Source organism: Callospermophilus lateralis, chromosome 8, assembly GCF_048772815.1.
Source record: "Callospermophilus lateralis isolate mCalLat2 chromosome 8, mCalLat2.hap1, whole genome shotgun sequence".
NCBI lineage: Eukaryota > Metazoa > Chordata > Mammalia > Rodentia > Sciuridae > Callospermophilus > Callospermophilus lateralis.
This window is the reverse complement of record NC_135312.1, coordinates 30380231-30402733: the sequence shown is the minus strand read 5'-3', so window position 1 is coordinate 30402733 and position 22503 is coordinate 30380231. Positions and strand designations below refer to the sequence as shown.

Below are 22503 nucleotides of genomic sequence, written 5' to 3'. Positions count from 1 at the left end.
TCTGAATCTCCACTGCTACTGTCCTAGACATGCTACCTTCAATCAGATGCCTGTAATTGAGCTATACCTCTTTGTATTCCTCTAATTACCCTCTTCATTTCTTTCTAGTTAATGCCTGTATTTCCTTTAGAAATCATCATAACTTGAGGAAATATCTATGATTTACTATGCTAAATATTATATTAGCATACACCCCCATGACTACCTTTCTTTTTTTATATTTATTTTTTAGTTTTATTTGAACACAATACCTTTATTGTATTTATTTTTATGTGGTATTGAGGATCAAACCCAGGGCCTCACAATACTAGGTGAGCACTCTACCGCTGAGCCACAACCCCAGCCCCCATGAGCACCTTTCTTTAATAAAATTTTTATTTTTATTTTTTGGTACTGGGGATTGAACCCAGGGGTGCTCTACTATTGGGCTACATCCCTAGCCCTCTTTTTTATTTTGAGACAGGGTCTCATTGAGTTGCTCAGGTTTCAATACTTGCAATCCTCTGGAATTTGCAATGGTCTGGAACTTGCAATCCTCCTGTCTCAGCCTCCAGAATTGCTGGGATTACAGGTGTGCACCACTGCATCATTTAGTAGTTTTAATTTCACATTTTTCTAGATGATTGTTTGATGTTCTCCCATAGAGTGAAATTTACAAAGGTGGGGAACACATCATCCTTTACTCATAATTACAGTCCCATTAAATAGCACAATCATACCATGTAATCAACAATTGGGGAAAATACTTGTTTCAATGAATGAATCAATGGTTTTTAAATTCACACATGCTAAGCAAGCATTCTACCACTGAGCTATAACCCCAGCCCTCTTTGTTGTTTTTTTTTAAATAATAATTTTCAAAACAGTCAATAGAATCTCAAATTAAATTAGAATATCAATACTAGCTAGAATGGTTCCATTCTCAGCACCACATATAAATAAATAAAATGAAGGTCCATCAACAGCTAAAATAAGAAGAACCCATTTGTAAACTGAAATCCTACATGAAAGGGTTACTTATAAAGAAGATAAAAGTAGAATAGCTCTGATTAGAAGGAGAGGGATAAGAGAGACCTAGAGCCCTGCATTTAACCTTCTACTTCTTCTCTTTTCTAACAGACTCTGACAAACTTCCAGAGAAATTTAAGGCTCTATGAAACAAAATTTGAAAACTGGTTTGGGGCTGGAGGTATAGCTCAGTGGTAGAGCATGTGCTTAGCATGTGTGAGACCCTGGGTTCAATTGCCTGTACAACAAAAAACAAAAAACAAACAAACTACATCAGCAGTTCTTAAATTTTTGGTCTCAGAAATCTCAAGCTTAAAAGCTGAAGACTACAAAAAAGGTTTTTTTGGATAGGCTGTATCTATTTACCATATCAAAAACGAAAAGTGACAAATTATGAAAAATATAAACTCCTTTAAATCAACAATAATTATACATGTTAATATAAGTAGCATGTTTTATGCAAAATTACTATAATCTTCAAAAATATTTAGTAAGAAGACTGACATTGTATTTTTTTCTAATCTCTAATATCTGACTGAAAAGACAGCTGGATTTTTATTTCTGCTGCTGTATTTACTCTGTTACAACACAATATAACCTCTGAAAAATTCCACTGTACACTTGTGAAAGAATGAGAGTGAAAAAGACAAATAGTATATTGTTATCAAGAAGATGTTTTGACCTTATGGATCTTCTAAAAAGGCCCCAGTTACTGTTAGGGAACCCCTAGTTTAGAGTTTGAGTAGTACTGTCCTAGATTCAATGGTCCATTCTAGCTAATATTGATATTCTAATTTAATTTGAGATTCTATTGACTGTTTTAAAAATTATTATTAAAAAAAAACAACAAAGAGGGCTGGAGTTATGGCTCAGTGGTAGAATGCTTGCTTAGCATGTGTGAGGCACTGGGTTCCATTTTCAGCACCACATATAAATAAATAAAATGAAGGTCCATCAACAATTAAAATAAATATATATATGCACACGCACATATATATATGTGTGTGTGTGCAAAGAATGTGAGGTGAACACTATGCAAAAAAAATTTTTTTTTGATTGAACCCAGGGTCTCACACATACTAAAAAATGTTGTCTTCAAAATAAAGGGAAGAATAGGTTTATTCTAACAACAAATTAAATCAATGCTAAATTCAAAAAGATACCTCTACTATATTATTTGTCTCATGCATTGCAGTGGCTTGTAAGCATGTGAGCTTTGGAAGAATAAACTGAATCAGTCCATTTTGCATCTTCTGCCTTTAGGATAGTGTCTGACCGGTAGTCAGCCCTTAATAAATATTTGTTGGATGAATGAACTGCATTGAATGTACAAAGCCTACAGAGTCTATCACACTTTCTACAATTTGCAGCAAGTTATAATTAACATTCAACAATTTTCTTAAAGTTACCACCATGATCCCATTAAGAAAATCACAATCCACATGATAGTGTAATGTACCTTCATAAATTGTTTTTTTTTTGGGGGGGGGGGTACTGAGGATTGAACTCAGGGGCACTGGACCACTGAGCCACATCCCCAGTCTTATTTTACTTAGAGACAGGATCTCATGAAGGGATCCTTCATAAGTTTTTAATCACTCTCCTCATGAGTTACAAGTCATGCGCTGCCTTAACTCTCACAATACTCAAGGACTGACCCCATACAGGATGATAGTCCTGTAAGATTATATTGCCTACTGACACAACCGGCTTAGTTTGTCTAAGTACACATGTTTCACAATGAAAGTGCCTAACGTCACATTTCTCAGAAAGTATCCTCATCGTTATCGGATGCATGACTGTATTTAAAAACCACTTTCGACTTCGAAGTACAGATTACGTCACCTGATGTAATTCATTTAATTAGGGAAATAAAAAAAAAAACTATGACTATGCTTGATTTTTTTCCCTTCTAAGACTTGAGGCTTAAAATGATCTCGGAGTAGCGAAAGAAACAGGCACTGCCCTTCACGTTCTTCTCTTTCTCAGACACTTACACATTGCTTACTGCCGGCTATGTATCATGCACAGACACCCCAGGTTCTGAGTTTGGCTGTATGGAAAATTCGCCTGGAGGGCGTGGGTGTCCAGCTTCGCCTGCCAAGGACCGGGCGGGGACACTAAGTGGTCCAGTCATTACGGAACTCAGCGCCTCCTTCCCAGACGCGGCGGTCGAGCGGGACGTGACTAAACCTTGGGCCGCGGGCCCAGAGGGCGCAGCAGGCCTGGAGGGTGTGGAAGGGGAGCAATCCACCCTCTGGGACCACGCCACACGGTCTAGGAAGCTGCACAGGAGGACAGCGCTCCAGCAGTAGGGGAGACCGGAAAGGGGGCAGGGCCTTCCGGTCGCCTCGGCCCGCCACACTCTTCCCCCCTCCCCGGAGTCCCCGGCAGCCCACTGCTTGGCTGACACAGTCTCCCGCTTCAGCGCCGACTGCCAGTACAGCGAAGCAGGGGCAGAGGGTCGGCCTCCCGACTATCCAGAAGACAAAAACAGCATTAGACTTCCTACACGCAGTAGCCTAGACCCTCCGCGCGCTAGCACAGTCGCGGGAGGGGTGGGGCCGCTGAGCTGGCCTGTGCGGATTCGCCCGAGCTGTTGTGGGCGGGACCTCCCGCCCCGCCTGGCCCCGCCCCTGCGCCCTGCTGGAAATCGGGGCCCTGCCCTAGGCCTCGTGCGGCGGCGGGAGGTGGAGCAGGCTAGCGGCAGAGGGCAGAGTCCTGGAGGGCCTGGCTCCGGGGGAATGAAGCCTCCGCCTTCTCGGGCAGAAGCCTTTAAATACGGGCGCTGGCCCGGGACTCAGGGTGCGGCGCCTGGCAGCCTGAGGGAGGGGCGTGCGCTGAAAGGAGAGCAGGCGGAGTAGGTTGCGGTTGCAGAAGCTGCTGCAACCGGGTCGGGAGAAAGGTGCTGTCCGAACGTTCGGAATAGAAGCGGCCGCGGAGCTCGGCGCTTGGAAGCGGTAAGCGCTTTTCCCCAGCTAGCCCCGCCGCGGGGTTAGGATGCTCCCGGGTCGTGGCTGGACGTGGAGGGAGCGGGGCGGGGTGTGTGCGCTGCTCCTGGTCTCTAGCTGCGCTGGGTCCTGGGCTGCCAGTCTCTTGGGCTCCGGGCGGGAATCGCGTTTTGCATTTGCTTCCCTGGAGATGGGATAGCCTTACTCAAGATTGTGCGCCTCTAAGACTCTTCTCTTTCTGCTTTTATCCACTTTCTGGCTGGATGCAAACGAGATTTCCCCCTCCGCTTCTGGAAAGCCGAGCGTCCACCGAAGGAAGCTGTCCTTTCATTGGGGACCCCAGTTTGGTCTGAGTCTAAACCTAGTCTTTTGTTTGGGTTTAGAGTATGCTCACCTGGGGGGGCTGCCGCTATTTTCAGGCCGCCACTTGAAATCAAAGAGAAACGAAGTCGGAAAACCCCTTTGAAGGCAAAATCCCAAGACATGCTATCGTGATGGCTGTGTAGGCTGCCTGCAATCCATTGTTGACCGCTACACATATAATTGTACTACTTCTTGTCGGGAAAGGGGCCTTTCCTGCGTGCTTCAGGAGACCATGTTTGTGTGAGATCTTGAAAAAAATTGTACGTCCTACATATAAGAAGATAATTAAGTAGAGTTGAGATTTCTGATACACAGAAAGAGGGATTGACTGGTAAGCAGCTATTCATGATGTTCAGAGAAGTAGCTTTCCATAGACTGGCCTCAAAAACACAGTGAGTCTTTGAGTTTCTTAAAATCCCCTAAGAATTGGAGAACAGTAGTCTGGTCTGTTTCTTCAGAGGGGTTCTGAAAATGAAAGAGCCAACTGTCTGCTCTGAGATGTGCTTTTTTAGTACACAGCATCTAGTTTAAGGTAAGCACTAGAAAACCCTGGTTGAAAGAATCCCATTTTCTTTCATTCATGTTCTCCTTCCTCTAGCATAAAATCTGTACCTGATAAGTATGCTCCATCTTCCTCTACTTGTTAACACAGATTTGCAAAATGCCCTTTAGAGATAATGTTGACATTTTCTCACTGGTTAAATATTTTTATTGGATCAAATATCTTAATATTTAATTTCTGAACTGAAAATGAAATGTGAAGTTGAGAATTCCATCTTTAAGGTCCATTGTTTAGCTCCTGGTTATCTATGAAGAGTGCTGAAGAAGGCTGTGGGCAGAAGGATTATATTTTATTTAAATTGCACTGTGGGGCATTTGTTATTTGTTAGTGACATCTTCTAGGTTGAAATGTTTATGTGAATTTATGAAATTTTTACATGAAGAGTAGTTTTGGAATGGCTTGGGTGTTGCAACTTTCAAAATACAGAGGTGAGAACTCATTTCAAAATGACCTATTCAGTAAGCAAATATAATTTTTCTGATAGCATAATAGAGGACCAGAGGATACCGACAAGCAGAAATAGAAAATGGACTCAGAAAATGTTATACAAAGTGCATCACTAACACTGTATCAACCTCCATATTAAAGTTTATTGAGGATGTCATTGAAATTTCAAGTGATATTTATTTGGATTTGTACGGATTGTTCATCTGGCTTTTTCAATAATTTTCCCATTATCATATACAAACCATATTTCTTTTTTTTTTTTTTAAGAGAGAGAGAGGGAGAGAGAAAGAGAATTTTTAATATTTATTTTTTAGTTTTCGGCAGACACAACATCTTTGTTTGTATGTGGTGTTGAGGATCGAACCCGGGCTGCACGCATGCCAGGCGAACACGCTACCGCTTGAGCCACATACCCAGCCCTACAAACCATATTTCATATGAAGTAGCAAGAGAATCATACCCAAAATGAAGTCCTAAAACATATTCAGTTCTATAATACTGATCCACCTACCATCAATTATCTGCCTCAGTTGCTCTATGTAAGGGAAGCTGAAATATGGTCTTACAATTCAGAAAAGAAAATGGGAGAAAATGCTTTGGGAGAAAATGTTACTGTTCTTTAGGGCCACTAAAGAAAAGAAAACATGGCTGGGGTTGTGACTCAGTGGAGAGTGCTTGCCTAGCTCATGGAAGGTGCTGGGTTCGATCCTCAGCACCACATAACAATAAATAAAATAAAGGCATTGTGTCCAACTACAACAACAAAAAATATATTTTTTTAATATATATGGTAGCATGCTTCTGGTTCCTTATTATAAAATATTGTGATTAGCCATTTAAATTAAGCTGTTTAAACACAAGCCTGCAACTTAAGAGGTCCTTGTGAAAAGTTACTTATTCAATGAAAGTTTATTGAGGGGCTTCCATTCTAGGTATGAGGATATAGCCATGAATAGCAGAAGATAAGAACTGTTATCCTCGGTTTGCTTTTTTAAACTATGAATTCCTTAAGCCTAAGAGTTGCATCAAGTAGATATTTAATCTATGTTTATTATGTGAATGTTAACAGAACCTATCATTGTTGGGATTGAAGTCAGATTGTGTTAAGATTCCTAATAGCTGGATGCCATTGTGCACACCTGTAATTCCAGTGATTCCATAAACTTAGGCAGGAGGATTACAACTTCAAGGGCAGCTTGAGCAACTTCATGAAATTCTGTCTCAAAATAAAGAAGCGCTGGGCTTGTAGCTTAATGGTAGAGTGCTTGCCTAGCATGTGTGAGGCACTGGGTTCAATCTTCAGCACCACATTAAAAAAATAAAAGTATTGTGTCCATCTACAATAAAAAATTTTAAAATAAAAAAGGGTTGGGAATGTGGGCTCAGTGGTAGACCATCCCTGAGTTCAACCATCAGTACAACTGGAAAAAAACCCAAAAAACAAAATGCCCAAATAACCTCTTGGCTATAGGATTGAGTGGTAACCCTGAAAGATTCTCTGGTTCAGAATTTCAAATTATCTTTTGTAGATATTATAGGCAAACTGGTTTTAATTAGCAAGGGAGGCTAGCTAGCTGTTCGGTAGTCTTCTAGTATGTTAGTTCTTTGAAATCATCACAATTCAGGATCTGATCTCCATCCCTGCAGCTCTAGAAAGTAAACACTGTATACACTCATTGGTCCCAGGTGTTGATTTATTGTAGTCTTTGCTATGGAAGACTATATTAGTATATACACTAGAATGGAACTATTACTATTTCAGTAGGGGAGGGTTTTCTCTCCCCAGTACTGGGGATTGAACTCAGGGCTTCCGATATGCCAGGCAAGTGCTCTGTCACTGAACTACATCTCCAACCCCAGCTACCCCCTTCTCCTTTTTTTTTTTTTTTTTTTTTTTTTTTAACAGTGCTAGGCATGAACCCAGGGCCTCCACATGCTGGGCAAGTGCTGTCTCACTGAGCTGTAACTTTGGTCCCTCTAGACGCCCCCTCCTCACTTTTATTTTTGGTACTAGGGATTGAATCCCGGGGTGCTTAACCACTGAGCCATACCTCTAGCTCCCTTTTTATAAAAATTCAAAAAAAAATATTTTTGTTGGGCTGAGGTTGTGGCTCAGTTGGTAGAATGCTTGCCTAGCATGTGTGAGGCCCTGGGTTTGATTGTCAACGTCACATATAAGTAAAAAAATAAAGGTCAATCAACAATTTTAAAAAATTTAAAAAATATTTTTAGTTGTAGATGGACATAATACCCTCATTTATTTTATTTATTTTTATGTGGTGCAGCGGATCAAACCCAGTGCCTCATGTGCGAGGCAAGCACTCCACCACTGAGTTACAACCCCGTCCCCTAGCTCTTTTTAGTTTTTGAGACAGGGTCTTGCTAAATTACTGAAGCTAGCTTTGAACTTGGGATCCTCCTGTCTCAGCCTCCCAAGCTGCTGGGATTACAGGTGTGCCTACCCCCTCTAGCCCTTTTTATTTTAATTTTGAGACAGGGTCTTGCTAAATTGTCTAGGCTGGCCTTGCATTTGCAATCCTCCCATCTCAGCCTCCCAAGTGACTGGGATTACAAGTGTGTGCCACTGTATGCAGCTTGGAGATTTGTTGCAGTGTCTGGAATACATTTATCCTTTGGAATCAGTGGTGGATTGGTTCCAGGGCACCCACAAAATATCAAAATCCAAGAATATTCAAGTCACTTAGATAAAATGGTGTAGTATTTGTGTATAACCTAGGTAATCTTCCTGTATACTTTAAAATCATCTCTAGATACTTGTAGTACTTAATACAGTGTAAGTTGTTATACTTTATTGTTTAGAGAATAATAAGAAGAAAATATTTTTTTTTCAAATGTTTTCAATTTGCACTTGGTTGAATCTGAATGCAGAACTATCAGATTCAGATGGCCAACTGTATCTGTGTCTCAGATCCAGGTTATTACTTTTTAGTAGCCTGGTTTCTGGGAATCTGAATTCATAAATCAGAATGGAATCAGAGCAGCCAGGTGCAGTGGCACACACCTAAGATCCCAGCAGTTTAGGAGGCTGAGGCGGGAGGATCCAAGTTCAAAGCCAGCCACAGCAGCTTATCAAGGCCATAAGCAATTTAGTGAGACCCTTTCTCAGAATAAAAATGTGGCTCAGGGGTAAAGTACCCCAGGTTCAATCCCCAATGCCAGTACTAAAAAAAAAAAAAAAAAAAAAAAAAGGAACAGAGCAAAACAATCTTTGGGAAACATGGAAAAGCCTGTTCCTGTTCCCGCTTCTCTAAAACCAGAAAAAGTCTGACCTCCAGATTCCACATCACTATTCTTTTTGCAATAAATATTGCATCAAATAGCATGTGGTTCTTGTTCTTCGCTCCTCTTTTCCAGACTTCAGGTTTATTATTCCTTTAACACTCTCCCGCTGGAGTAGATTTGAGCTACATTAATACCTTTGATTATTATGGTTATGTTCTGCTATGTTACATTGTTTTTAAATTATAGCCTTATGGATTGTTATGGTCTGACTTTTCTGAGAGGGACATTCAAGACTCACTTTAGATTCCTTTCCACTGTGGGAGATAAGTATTTCTGATTAGTATTCCTTAATACCTTCTCCATTTTTTGTTCAACTGAGAAGATCTTCTCATTTCTCTGAATTCATTTCTTTGTCTTTATTCATTTCTTTTTCCTCTCATCTGGAATGTTCTTCACTGCTTTCTTTTTCCTTCTAAATCTTACCCAATCTTTAGACCAAGTTCAAGTTCTACATCTACCTTGAAACTTTCTTTCCTTTTCTTTTTTGATTTTTTTTTTTTAATCTTATTTTTTTGTGTGTGTGTGGTGCTGGGGATTGAACCCAGGGCCTTGTTCATGCGAGGCAAGCACTCTACCAACGGAAGCCCCCTCCTTTTCTTTTTTGAAACGTTTGTTTTCCTCTGGACTTTAACACTCATTTTGTCATTTAATTGATTATATTCTTTGTATAATTTAACCATTTTACTTAGTTGTGAGCAACGTTTTTTTCATCTTTTTAACCAGTTGCAAAGTCAACCTTTCAGAGTCCTTTTCTAACTACCCCTTTTCCCCACAGGTTCTCACTTTTTCACCAGTGTGTTTCCATTATGTGAAACTTTCACAACTGCCATTATTTTGTGTTTCCCTACCAGAATGCAGCTGTGCAAGAAAGAGCAGGAGCTGGTCTGTCTTGTTCACTATTGTATTCACAGTACATAGAACAATGATGTCCATTACTTGGTGGGGTGTTTAATGAATGTTTCATTGAATTATTCTCCAAATCAGTTGTTAAATACTTAAATGTCAGGACCTGTATCTCTCCATAGCCAAATTCTCTGTTGTGCCTTTAAATTGGGAATATTAATTTTTTTTGTGAGGAAGAAGGGAATAGACTGGAGCAAGTCAGAGATTTTCAGAACATTCCTCTGAGCTTTAGTCACCTAGTTCTTCCGATATAGTCTTTCTGCCCATGTAGATTCTTTCTCCATGTGTGAGGTACAAGAAGCCTGAAAAATGGTAAAGGGTAGAAGTGAAAGTAGAAGATGGGTAAAGCAAGGAAAGAGGGATGGATGCCACAAGTCAACTATGGTAGGCTTGGTATTTTTGCCAAGGTGAATCTTGGAATCCTAAAGGCTTAATAGGAATAGTAAGTAGGCTTTGCAAGTGATAATAGAGAACTATTAACTCATTCATTCAGGTTATTAATGAGAGAATTTATCAGATTTAGAACATGGCTTAAATATCTCTTGTAAATACACATGCAAAATGGGGCAGGAAGAAAGGGAGATGCCTTCAGAATGCATTAAGTGCAAAAAAGCCAGGTGTTGGTAGTATTCTGTGGTATTCTGTTTCCTCAGTTTAGAAAGAAGAGATTATTAGAACATGTGTGTGCATGTGTGTGTATGTGTATTAGTTGTGGTTTCAGGTAACAGCACTGAGAGGATATACAAGAAACAAAGGAGCTGCTGGGGAAACAGAGTAGAGGAGAAAAACTGAGGCTTCTCAGTGTATATCTTGTTATAACATTTAATTTTTGAATCGTGAACATATTACCTATTCAAAACAAAAAAAAATTTAAATATTTTATGTATATCACTAACAGTGTTTTCTTCCCTTAATAGAATCATATGATTCTAAACTCTGTTTATGTTTATTTTATTTTTGAAATACTGGGGATGGAACCCAGGGTGGCTCTACCATTGAGCTACATCCCCAGCCTTTTTTATTTTTTATTTTGTGGCAGAATCTCACTGTGTTGATCAGGTAGACGTGAATTTGCCATCCTCTTGCTTCAGCCTCCTGTGTTACTAGGATTACATGCATGGGCCACCATGCCTGGCCAGCTCTTTGTAATTTTGATTAGTGTGAATCAGTTCATCTAATGACTTTTAAAAACATATCAAAATCTGTGTTACAGCTTTAGTAACACAGAGTTGTTTTTTTTTGTTTGTTTGTTGTTTGTTTGTTTGTTTGTTTTTTGGTGTTGGTTCTGGGGATTTAACCCAGGGCCTTATGCATGCAAGGCAAGCACTCTACCAACTGAGGTATAGCCCCAGCCCACAGAAGTTTATTTAACCATCTCATTGCTTCTGTGGAGTAGAAAGAGTTTAAAGTCATTGCCCAATATACCTCAAAATAATCTAAGAAGCCAAACTAAGTATGTAGGGAGTATCATGTTGCTCTCTCTCTCTCTCTTTTTCTTTCTTTCTTTTTTGTACCAGGGATTGAACCCAGAGGCACTTAACTCCTGAGCCACATCCCCAGCCACATGACCCACATGTAGTGTCATTGCTCATATGTGCCTCACTGAGTTGCCTAGGTCCTTGCTAAGTTGCTGAGCTGGCTTTGAACTTGTAATACTCCTGCCTCAGCCTCTCAAGCTTCTAGATTTCAGCCATGCTCCACTGCACTCTGTTCAAAGTCAGTTTCAGTCTCTCTCTCTCCCTCTCTCTCTCTCTCTCTCTCTCTCTCTTATAACAATATCTGAGGTAGATAATTTATAATGAATAGCAATTTCCTGGATCAAGGTTCTGTAGGTTGGCAAGTCTTAAGATGGAGGGGCTAAAGGCTAAGGCCTTTTTGCAGCATCATTCCCTGGCAAAAGGGCAAAGAAAGCAAGAGATCAAACTCAAAGCTTTAAGCCCATTCATAATAGGCACTGATCCATACATAAGGTTGGAGCCCCACAAACTAAGCACCTCCCATCAGGCCCCACCTCCTAACACAGTTGTACTGGGGATTCAGTTTCCAACACATTTTTTTTGAAGACATTTAAACCACAGCCAGGAGGTTAATCTCAGAGTCCGCTTCTGGGTTATGAAACTAATCTTAACATCTCTCATGTTAGTCATACCTGTTGTATAATTCACCTTTGTACACCACAGCTTAAGGAAGAATTGTACTGGTGTGTAAATTTACCCTGGAGCTTTCCCTCAGCAAAGTTCTCCAGGTTTATTTGAGGCCTAAATGAGGCCTTATTTTGCTTCATGATTTTTTTTTTTGAAACAGGGTCTTACTAAGTTGTCGAGGCTGACCTCAAATTTGTGATCCTCCTGCCTCATCCTCCCTACAGACTGGGGTTACTAATATGTACCACACTTGACTGCTTCATGACTTTCTAAATATTAGGTCATAATTGTTGTGACTCTTCTCTAGTAATATCAGTTACTATAATTTTTTCCATCTGTTTCATGCGAGTATAGCTGAGAACACGCTAGGTCATCCAACTGGAATGTTATTTTTTTAAATCACTATTTCATAATTCTTATGAGTGACTATAGGAAATCTTTCCAGATATCTGTCTTTTGACAGTTTTTAAAGTGCAATGAATGTGCAATGGGATTTCTTGAAATTTTCTGTTTGCAAAATGAACATTCTTACTGTTTCCCTTCTAGTACAGTCATGTTTGAAATTAAGAAGATCTGCTGCATTGGTGCTGGCTATGTTGGAGGACCCACATGTAGTGTCATTGCTCATATGTGCCCTGAAATCAGAGTAACGGTTGTTGATGTTAATGAATCAAGAATCAACGCATGGAATTCTCCTACCCTTCCTATTTATGAGGTAAATGTACTAAACATCTGTTTCTTTTCTTTTTCTGATACCGGAGATTGAACCCAGGGACACTTAACCACTCAGCTATATCCCCAGGCCTTTTTTATTTTTTATTTTGAGACAGGGTCTTGCTAAGTTGCTTAGGATCTCACTGAGTTGCTGAGGATGGCTTTGAACTTGGGATCTTCCTGCCTCAGTCTCCTGAGCTGCTGGGATTATAGGCCTGCACCATTGCACTGGACTCTGTTTTCTTACTATTTGTTCAATATTTTGTATATACTATTAACATAAAAATCTATGGTTACAGCAGTTGATAAGAAATTTAGTGAGAAAATCTGGATACAAAATGTCATGGATGTTTGGTTGGGAGCATAGTTCAGTGGTAGAGCATGTGCCAGGCTCTAGGGTTCTAGCATTAGCACTGCAAAAATAAATTAATAATAATAATAATCATAATAATAGAAATCATGTACATTAAAATGAGAAGTATGTCAAGTATACTCAAAAAATGAGTATACTTGAGAAAGAATAAGTATATCAGAATATTAGTAATGTTGGTATTAATTGCAGTGAGATTATGATAATTGTTTTCTCTATGTTCTAATTTTTTTTTTTTTTTTTTGAGTACCAGGGATTGAACTCAGAGGCACTTGACCACTGAGCCATATCCCCAGCTCTATTTTGTATTTTATTTACAGACAGGGTCTCACTGAGTTGCTTATTAGCAACTTATTAGCAACCTTGCCATTGCTATGGTGGCTTTGAACTCCTGATCCTCCTGTCTCAGCCTCCCTAGCTGCTGGGATTACAGGCATGTGCCACTGTGCCTAGCTCTATGTTCTAATTTCCTCCATTAATATGGTTACCATATTGTAGTGGAATTAAAAGGTAGTATCCTATTAAAATAAATTAAACTTTAGTTGCTTATAATCTTAATATAAGTCCAATATATTTTTAGATTATTGTACTTAACATGAGATAAAACTTAGATGGATATAACAGAGCCTTCCATAGAGTTCCTATTAAGAATTACCTAGAATTTCAAAATTTCATGAATTTGGAGAATTTATAGTTTGGAAAATATGCTTTTGTTTAAATGAACTATCCAGGTCTCTCTATTATTTCACTGTAAAATGAACTCATGATATGCTTTTGAAACCCAACAGGAAAGTATCTGAAATTTTGATGGTAGTATTTTGTATCCAACACAAATATATTCCTTTTTATTCCCCAGAAAAAGTTGAGTTATTTTTTTAGACTCTATCAGCCATAGTCTTTAGTTTTTGAGACTCTATTTAGCCATAGTTCATAATCCCAGGAAGTAGGGAGGGTGAGGCAGGAGGATCACAAATTTGAGGTCAGCCTCGACAACTTAGCAAGACCCTGTTTCAAAACTAAAAAAGGCAGGAGGATCACAAGTTCTTTTTTAGAAGAGAAGTCTCAAGTAGTTTTGTTTATAAGCCCATGAAAAAGCATTCACAGAGTAGTAGCCACTAAACATTCCAAGTTTACTCATATCTGAATCAGATTTAGAATTAAAAAGTTCTTCATGTGTGTGGTTTTACCTTCTTACTTTACTCCTTTTGTGCCTTGTCCTTTCTCCTACCAGATCACCTGCCATAATAGTTCTTTAACTTCATGTTATAGCATTCTCCCTGTTGAAAGAAACTTACTACTATATTTGGCTTAGTCCTTTCTTTTTTAAAAAACATTTTATAAAGACAACTTGGTAGAGAGTTTTCTAATTCTGATATCCATTAAAGAGCCACAAGTCACCTGAAATCATGTACATCCATACTTATATCTAAATATTCAGTAATTAATTATGCTGGTAGTGTAGTCTTCAAAAATAAAGTACACTTATCAGAATAGTTAAATAAACTGGTACACTCCTGTAATCCCAGCAACTTTGGTGGCTGAGGCAGGAAGACACAAGTTTGAGAGGATCATCAACTTAGTGAAAGCTTGTCACAATAAAAAATAAAAGGGCTAGGGATGTAGCCCAGTGGTAAAGTGCCCCTGGGTTCAACTCCCAGAAATAAACAAACAAACAAATAAATTACCAACAATGCCAAATGTTAACAAGAATGTACAGTAACTGGAATTTTATACATTGTTGGTAAGGATGTAAATTGGTAGAGCCATTTTGTGAACTAACAGCATCTATTGTTAACATTTAACATTTAATGTTAACATCTAATATTAATAACTTATGTGTTACCATATCAACTGAATAGTTATTGTCTTTTTGTTAACTTTCTTCATTAAAAAACAAAAAATATACAGTGGTTTAGGGTTGGGGTTGTAGCTCTGTTGGCATTTAAATTCTTTCATAGAAAGTATCATTCTAAATATTAATTATGATATTTACATAATCAATTAAAAGGTAGAAGCTGGGTATGGTAGCACATACCTGTATTCCCAGAGACTAGGAGACTGAGACAAACTGTAAATTCAAGACCAACCTTGGCAATTTGGCAAGATCTGGTATCACAATAAAAAAGTATAAAAAGGGCTGGGGATGTGGCTCAAGCGGTAGCGCACTTGCCTGGCGTGCGTGCGGCCTGGGTTCGATCCTCAGCACCACATACAAACAAAGATGTTGTGTCCGCCGAAAACTAAAATAAAATAAATATTAAAATTCTCTCTCTCTCTCTCACTCTCTCTTTAAAAAAAAAAAAAAAAAAAAGTATAAAAAAAAATGAACAAACAAAAGCCCCACAGAGCTCTTGATGTTTATGAGAAGTGAAATTCTTCATTCCAAAGACTGAAGAAGTCAGACTGATGTACAGAATATCTTTCCTTCCCTTCCTCTAACCCCTTCCATTTGGTTATTGCCAATACAAGAAGTCTTGCCTGGTATAATTACATAGGCCAGATCAATAATGAAAATGAATGTGCTACTGCTAATGTAATAAAGTTAATAACTGACTTAAAAAAAAAAAGTATAAAAAGGGCTGGTGTGTACTTTAGTGTTAGAGTGCTGTCTACTATGTGATGCATAAGGTCCTGGATTCAATTCCCAGTACCACCAAAAAAAAAAAAAAAAAGAGAGAGAGAATTCTTGGGGCTGAGGGTATAACTCAGTGGTAAGTATGGAGCTTAGCATGCTCAAGGTCCTAGGTTCAATCAGCACCAAAAAAAAAAAAAAAAAAAAAGAATTCTTTCATTTATTTATTTTCCATATTTTACTATTGGTAACCAAAGAAATCTTATATATGTTCTTACCCCATAGTTAATTTGAATCAAGATCCAAGTAAGATCTATACTTCACAGTAGACTGATACCAAAGTATCTTTTAAGTCCACAATATTTGGGGGAGGGGTACTGGGGATTGAGTTCAGGGGCACTCAACCACTGAGCCATATCTCCAGCCCTGTTTTGTATTTTATTTAGAGACAGGGTCTCACTGAGTTGCTTAGCACCTCACTTTTGCTAAGGCTGGCTTTGAACTTATGATCCTCCTGCCTCAGCCTCCCTAGCTGCTGGGATCACAGGCATGAGTCACTGCCCCGGCTTTAGTCCACAATATATATATATTTTAATTATTATTTGTTTGTAGTTGTAGATGGACAGCATACCTTTATTTTATTTGTTTATTTTTATGTGGTGCTAGGGATCAAACCCAGGACCTCACACATGCTAGGCAAGTGCTCTGACACTGAGCTACAGCCCCAGCCCAAGTCTACAATATTTAATGTCCCCTTCCTTCCCTCTCCTTTTATTTTATTTTTATCTTAAATTAATTGGTTGAAGAAACTGGTTTGTTTATCTTGTAGAATTTTTTGTTCTGATTTTGCTGTTTGAGTTCTGAGTCCCCTGGGTTTTGTTTTGTTTTGTTCCCAGGATTGAACCCAGAGCCACATCCACAGCCCTCTTATATTTTATTTAGAGACTCTAAGTTGCTTAGGGTCTTGCTAAGTTGCTGGGGCTAGCTTTGAATTTGAGATCCTTCTGCCTCAGCCTCCTGAGCCACTGGGATTACACGAGTATGCCATCATGCCCAGTTCCCTTGGGGTTTTATAATTTTATTTTTCTATATCCTTTATTTCATGTAAATTGGTAGTTAGATCTATAAGACAGGTCTGATTAGATAGGCTTTGTTTTCGTTTTCTTTTCCTTTTTTTTCAAAAATACTTGTCAAGTGGTTTTGTACATCTCAGTAGTCTTGTTTTGTTCATCATGGAGTTTTGCTGTGTTGCCCTGGCTGTCCTCAAACTAATGGGCTCAAGTGATCCTCCCACTTCAGCTTCTTGAGTAGCTAGAACTACTGGCTCATGTCCCTGTGCCCAGCTGCAGCATTCTTAGCATAAGTATATCTCTTAATTGTATGGGAAAAAGTGTAAAAAAAAATTTTAATGTGTTTTTTGTAAAAGGGAGAGATTTTACATATAAAAAAAGTTTAGTTAAGATTGAATTAGGTATGTATGTACAGAGTAAATATTGCCTTTCACAACCAATTGGCCTGAGTTATTGGGAGTAAAATGCTTCATTCATGATGACAGTGCAAAATCGTTCTAACTTGAAATCACAAAAGGCCTTGAATTTTCTGAAAATTAAGGTGATACTCAAGAGTTAATATTTAACTTATGAACTAGTCAGGCGCACAGTAAACAATGACAAAGCACATTAGAGCTTCTGCTCTGATTGTGCAAGTTCAATTTTGCTTTAATGGTGATAACATATACTGCACATTGAATGGCATTTCGTGTATGAGCCTTGGCTTGTCTATAAAGGTGCTATTTGAAAGCCAGTTTAGACCTTTTATTACATTATAACCTTCCCCTTTAACAAACACAGCTCACTGTATTAGGTCATCTCCTATGACTAGTAAACTGTATGTATAATTTCTTTTCTAGCCTGGACTAAAAGAAGTGGTAGAATCCTGTCGAGGAAAAAATCTATTTTTTTCTACAAATATTGATGATGCCATCAAAGAAGCTGATCTGGTATTCATATCTGTAAGTATTATTCTTTGCTGTGTGAATTTTAACATATTCTCATCTATATAAAAGTTCCATTGACTTTCTCATTGCTATTAAGCTACAACATTGCTTAATAAAGAGATGTCCAATTGAATTTTGATGACACTTTGTCAGTTAATCAAACCCTGTACTTACATGATCATGTATATCATTTCAGATCATTGAACAAATAAATCCAGAGAAAGTTCTGAGATCTAGAATTAGGAAATGCTGGTAGCACATAAGCACACATGATGTTTGTACATATGTCATCATTTCTTGTTTCCATTGAGTGGCAGAGGTGAAGTGAAGAGAATCAATTTGCAAACTTACAGCCATCTCCTGTCTCCATAAATTGCATTGCAAAAGTCATCTTAAATTAATTATTTGGCATATATTATTTATAGCATTAGGATAGTCCACAGATACTTTCAACTTGGAATGCAGTGTAACTATTATACCTTATAGTGAAAAAAAATGGAATGAACACTTGGGTTTAAATTCTAGTTATTCAGTATTTGAACAAATACAACTAATTTTTTATTGTCCTTGTTACCATCTACTCAGATATTCTGTATGTGATGGTGTAACTATCACCAATTGGTAGGTGAGCTATGATTTTTTGTACCTAAGGGGTAAGTAGAAAGTCAGTGGTATGGGATTTGACAGTGTTCCATGAGCTAAAGTGAAGGAGCACGTGGGTCCAGAGAGGTAGCTGCTGTTGAGCTAATAATGTGTATTGTTAACGGTTATACATTGTTGGATAGGGGTTGTTTTCTGACTGATGAGACAAAAGCAGTACTATGAGAATATGTGAACTCTAGAAGAAAAGTGGTAATGAAGCTAGTGATAAAACAATGTCTCTGTTTTGGGCCTTCCTTTTGTGTGTGTGTGTGTGTGTGTGTGTGTGTGTGTGTGTGGTGTTGGGGATTGAACCCAGGGCCTCATGCATGCCTTACCACTGAATTCCAACCACCCCAGCCCTGTTTTCGGCCTTCTTTATCATTTCAGAAAAACTGAGGTAGCTTCTATGACTCACTTACACATCCTTTATTTAAACACACAGAAAGTTAGAGTTATAAATATAAACTAGATTTTAGGAGGAAATCAAGAAGTTACCTTAGTCCCACTTTTAGATGACTGTAGCTTGGAATGGGAATAGGGGAGTTTTCTGTAAAAAGGACATTTAAAAGTAATCTGTTCTCTGGTGATAGAGTGCTATCTTAGGGTGGTTCTGGCACAAATAGTCAATTTTATACTTACTTTTTTGGTGATCCAGACTGAACTGCCCTGAATCTTTCTAAACTATTATTCTGTATGCCTGATAAGTGAATTTAGAACTGTCTAACTCATGGTCTACATTTCTAGTTCTCTTTGTTTGTTTTTGATTCCTTGCTGTATGCTTTTCATCATGAAAAATATCAAATTTATATAAAAAATTGATAATAAGGAGGGCACAGTGGCACACACCTATAATCCCAGTGACTCAAGAGGTTGAAGCAGGAGGATCACAAGATCAAGACCAGCCTGAGCAACTGAGCGAGGCCCTTAGCAACTTAGAGGGACCCTGTCTCAAAATAAAAAATACAAAATGGCATATAACTCAATGTTGAAGTGCCCTTTTTATTTTATTTTGAGACAAGGTTTTGCTAAGTAGCCTACACTGTGATTTTCCTGCCTCAGCTTCCCAAGTGGTTGTGATTATAGGCATGTTCAACTGCACAATCAATTTTCAACTGTTATCTCAGAGCTACTTTATGAGGGGAAGCTGTTGGATCATCTTCCATCTTTAGCCCGTCTTGCCTTCCCCCATCAGCCATCTTTGCCCTTCTCTGCTCCCTGCCTTCCAGGTCTAAGAGGTATCCTAAATTGTTCCATGCATGCAAATGACTCCTGTTTTTTACACCTCAGCTTAATCCTCAAGTTTTGATTTATTTTGCCTGGTTCCTTTATTAGTTTCCTTCTAGGTCATAATCATAAGCTTGTCAAGAGAAGAGGTTTGGGCTGGGGATGTGGCTCAAGCGGTAGCGCGCTCACCTGGCATGCGTGCGGCCCTGGTTCGCTCCTCAACACAAAGATGTATCCGCCGAAAACTAAAAAATAAATATTAAAAAAAAAAAAGATGCTATTTACTACCCGTTAAAAAATTATTCCTCTTCTCATTAAATTTTAAACTTTTGATAGCACATTCATTTTTATTATTTATGTATTTTAGACTCATGTGTTAATTTTTATAGAGTACTTATTTACCATTGAGGTTGTTGAGGCAGAAGCAGCCACACTTGTCCAAAGTGGTATGTTATTGTTAAGCCAAGACTAAATGCCTAGACTCTGGAGTATGATTTATTTTTCTTGCCATTTGAAAGTCCTGAGCATGTAGTATCCTTTGTTCTGAAGATGCTAGTTGATATCTGGCTTTAATGGGCTAAGGAATCATTCATGAATGAAATAGCAATTTTTTTTTTTTTTTTTTTTGCTGTACTAGGGATTGAACCAGGGATACTTCACTACTGAGGTACATCCTCTGCTCTTTTTTATTTGTTGGTTTTGAGAGCAGGTCTCCCTAAATTGCCCAGGGTGGCCTTTAACTTACAATCTTCCTGCTCAGCCTCCATAGTTGTTGGGATTACAGACATGAACCACCACACCCGACTCTGCAAAACATTTTTAAAAAGCTGTTGATATAGGGCTATAGAAATGGAATTAAAAAGGAGTTCAAAGTTTATTTTTAGAGACTTATGACAATATATTGCATACAATAAAAAAAAAAAAATGAAAGAAGAGGAAACATGTTTCTTTTCAGACCTTGAACTTCTTTAGGATGAAAACTTTCTCATCCATTTGTATCTCCAAGGGTTAGCTTGGAACCTGCCTACTCTAGTATCTGGCACATATGTAGTAGCTTCTCAACAAAAATTCACTGAATGAGTTCTCCAGATGTTTCAAGTTTTTTCTTCTGATGATTATATTTATAAAATGCACTGTTTCCATGGAAGTAAGGAGAGTTCAATCATGACTGCTGATTTAGTGACCTTCCCACTTGACCATGAATTGATAGTCTGAGGAATATCCTGAAATCACTCTTTGTCCCATATACTTTCATCAGGTGAACACTCCAACAAAAACCTATGGAATGGGGAAAGGCCGGGCAGCAGATCTGAAGTATATTGAAGCTTGTGCTAGACGCATCGTGCAAAACTCAAACGGGTACAAAATTGTGACTGAGAAAAGCACAGTCCCAGTGCGAGCAGCAGAAAGTATTCGTCGCATCTTTGACGCGAACACAAAACCCAACCTGAATTTACAGGTATAAAAAAATGAAGCATTAGAATCTGGTTCTTCTTATGTAGATATGATGGCTTTGGATTGCCCATAATTATTTCTAACTTAAGCCTTTGCTTTGTATCGGGATTTTAGGTGCTGTCCAACCCTGAGTTCTTGGCAGAGGGAACAGCCATCAAGGACCTTAAGAACCCAGACAGAGTACTGATCGGAGGGGATGAGACCCCAGAGGGCCAGAGAGCTGTGCAGGCGCTGTGTGCTGTGTATGAGCACTGGGTTCCCAGGGAAAAGATTCTTACCACCAATACTTGGTCTTCAGAGCTTTCTAAGCTGGTTAGTGCATGGCTTTCAACTCCCCATTAAATACTGTTGTTTTTAGACAGTCCCACCATGTTGCCCAGGCTGGCCTGGAACTCCTGAGCTTGAGCATCCTCCTGTCTCAGCCTCCCAAGCAGCTGGGGCTACAGCTACATGTCACATACCCCACTTACCTTCCATAAATTTAAAGCCAAGTGTTTTTTTCTCTTAAATCTGATAAGCTACACAGATACTCTTTTTTTTTTTTTTTTAGATGTATGGACCTTTATTTAATTCATTTATTTATATGTGGTGCTGATAATCGAACCCAGTGCCTCACACATGCTAGGCAAGCACTCTACCACTGAGCCACAGCCTCAGCCCCAGATACTCTCTTAATTTTAATAAAATGTTATCCTTTTGAAGATAATGTTCTTGCATATTCAAATTATGAACTAAATTTTCTAAAGGGATCAAATATCAGAGTATAAAATATTCTTGGAATATTCAAAAATTTTAATCAGATGTAAGATAACATGGAAGCTATATTGAGATAGTATTTTTTAATCACTCTTTCCATCCTTTTACCCTTTTTTTCTTAATCATCCTCTTTATTTGGGGCTGGGGCTGTAGCTCAGGGTAGAGTTCCCGCCTAGCAGGTGCGAGGCCTTGGGTTTGATCCTCAACACCACATAAAAGTAAATAAATAAAATAAAGATAGTATGTCCAACTACACCTAAAAAAATAAATATTTTTTAAAAATCATCTTTTATTATGTAAAACATGTTTCTTACCAGACCATCCATTATCTCCTTTAATTTAGGTCATCAGTAACTTTTGTATCTCCACAGCATTTGCATCAACTCAATGAAGCATGGTACTGATGTATAAAATCACTTATTCCCCTCACCATACTTTTCCTTCTTCTTTTTTCTTTTTAAGGCAGCAAATGCTTTTCTTGCCCAGAGAATCAGCAGCATTAACTCCATCAGTGCTCTGTGTGAAGCAACAGGAGCTGATGTGGAAGAGGTAGCAACAGCCATTGGAATGGACCAGAGAATTGGAAATAAGTTTCTAAAAGCCAGTGTTGGTAAATTAACGTTTTCTTCTACCCAATGTGGGTTTGTTTAACTTCAGGGAAGTCTTTTTTTTTTTTTTTTTAACTTAATATCCTTTAAGAAAATAAAAGATTTTATTATGTATTTGTCCTTCAGCCTACCCTGGACTTCCTAAGTGAGGCAATAATTGCCTATATTGTTTAGTAATGACTGATTATAGGATAAATATAGTTCAGTGTTTTGGAGGAAAAAAATTAATAGTTTGGGGGCCACATAAGAATACTAAGTAACACCTTATTTAAGCAAGTAGGAAACAAATTTCACTATTGTTTTTCTTACTAATACATTTTGGAAAATGTGTCCAGGTGAAATATAGTCAATCCTTATTCATGGAATCTGTTTTGTGAATTTTTCTACTCCTTAAAACTTTTTGGTGATCTCAGAATCAATACTAAGGCTGTCATAATTCTCTGACAAGCGGAACAGTGAAGAATTTGTGTGGCATCTGAGTCTGC

At 38.4% G+C, this 22503-nt stretch overlaps 1 protein-coding gene across 1 annotated transcript in view; it reads left to right on the top strand.

Moving 5' to 3' along the window:
- Window positions 1-3696: 3696 nt before the first annotated feature.
- Ugdh (UDP-glucose 6-dehydrogenase) overlaps window positions 3697-22503 on the top strand; it is a 28443-nt gene continuing 9636 nt past the window's right edge. Inside the window, exons 1-6 of the mRNA XM_076864606.2 lie at window positions 3697-3968; window positions 12228-12396; window positions 17247-17348; window positions 20458-20658; window positions 20769-20966; window positions 21873-22020. Coding sequence (XP_076720721.1) covers window positions 12235-12396; window positions 17247-17348; window positions 20458-20658; window positions 20769-20966; window positions 21873-22020 — 811 coding nt within the window. The 5' untranslated portion in view covers window positions 3697-3968; window positions 12228-12234. The remainder of the gene's footprint in view (window positions 3969-12227; window positions 12397-17246; window positions 17349-20457; window positions 20659-20768; window positions 20967-21872; window positions 22021-22503) is intronic.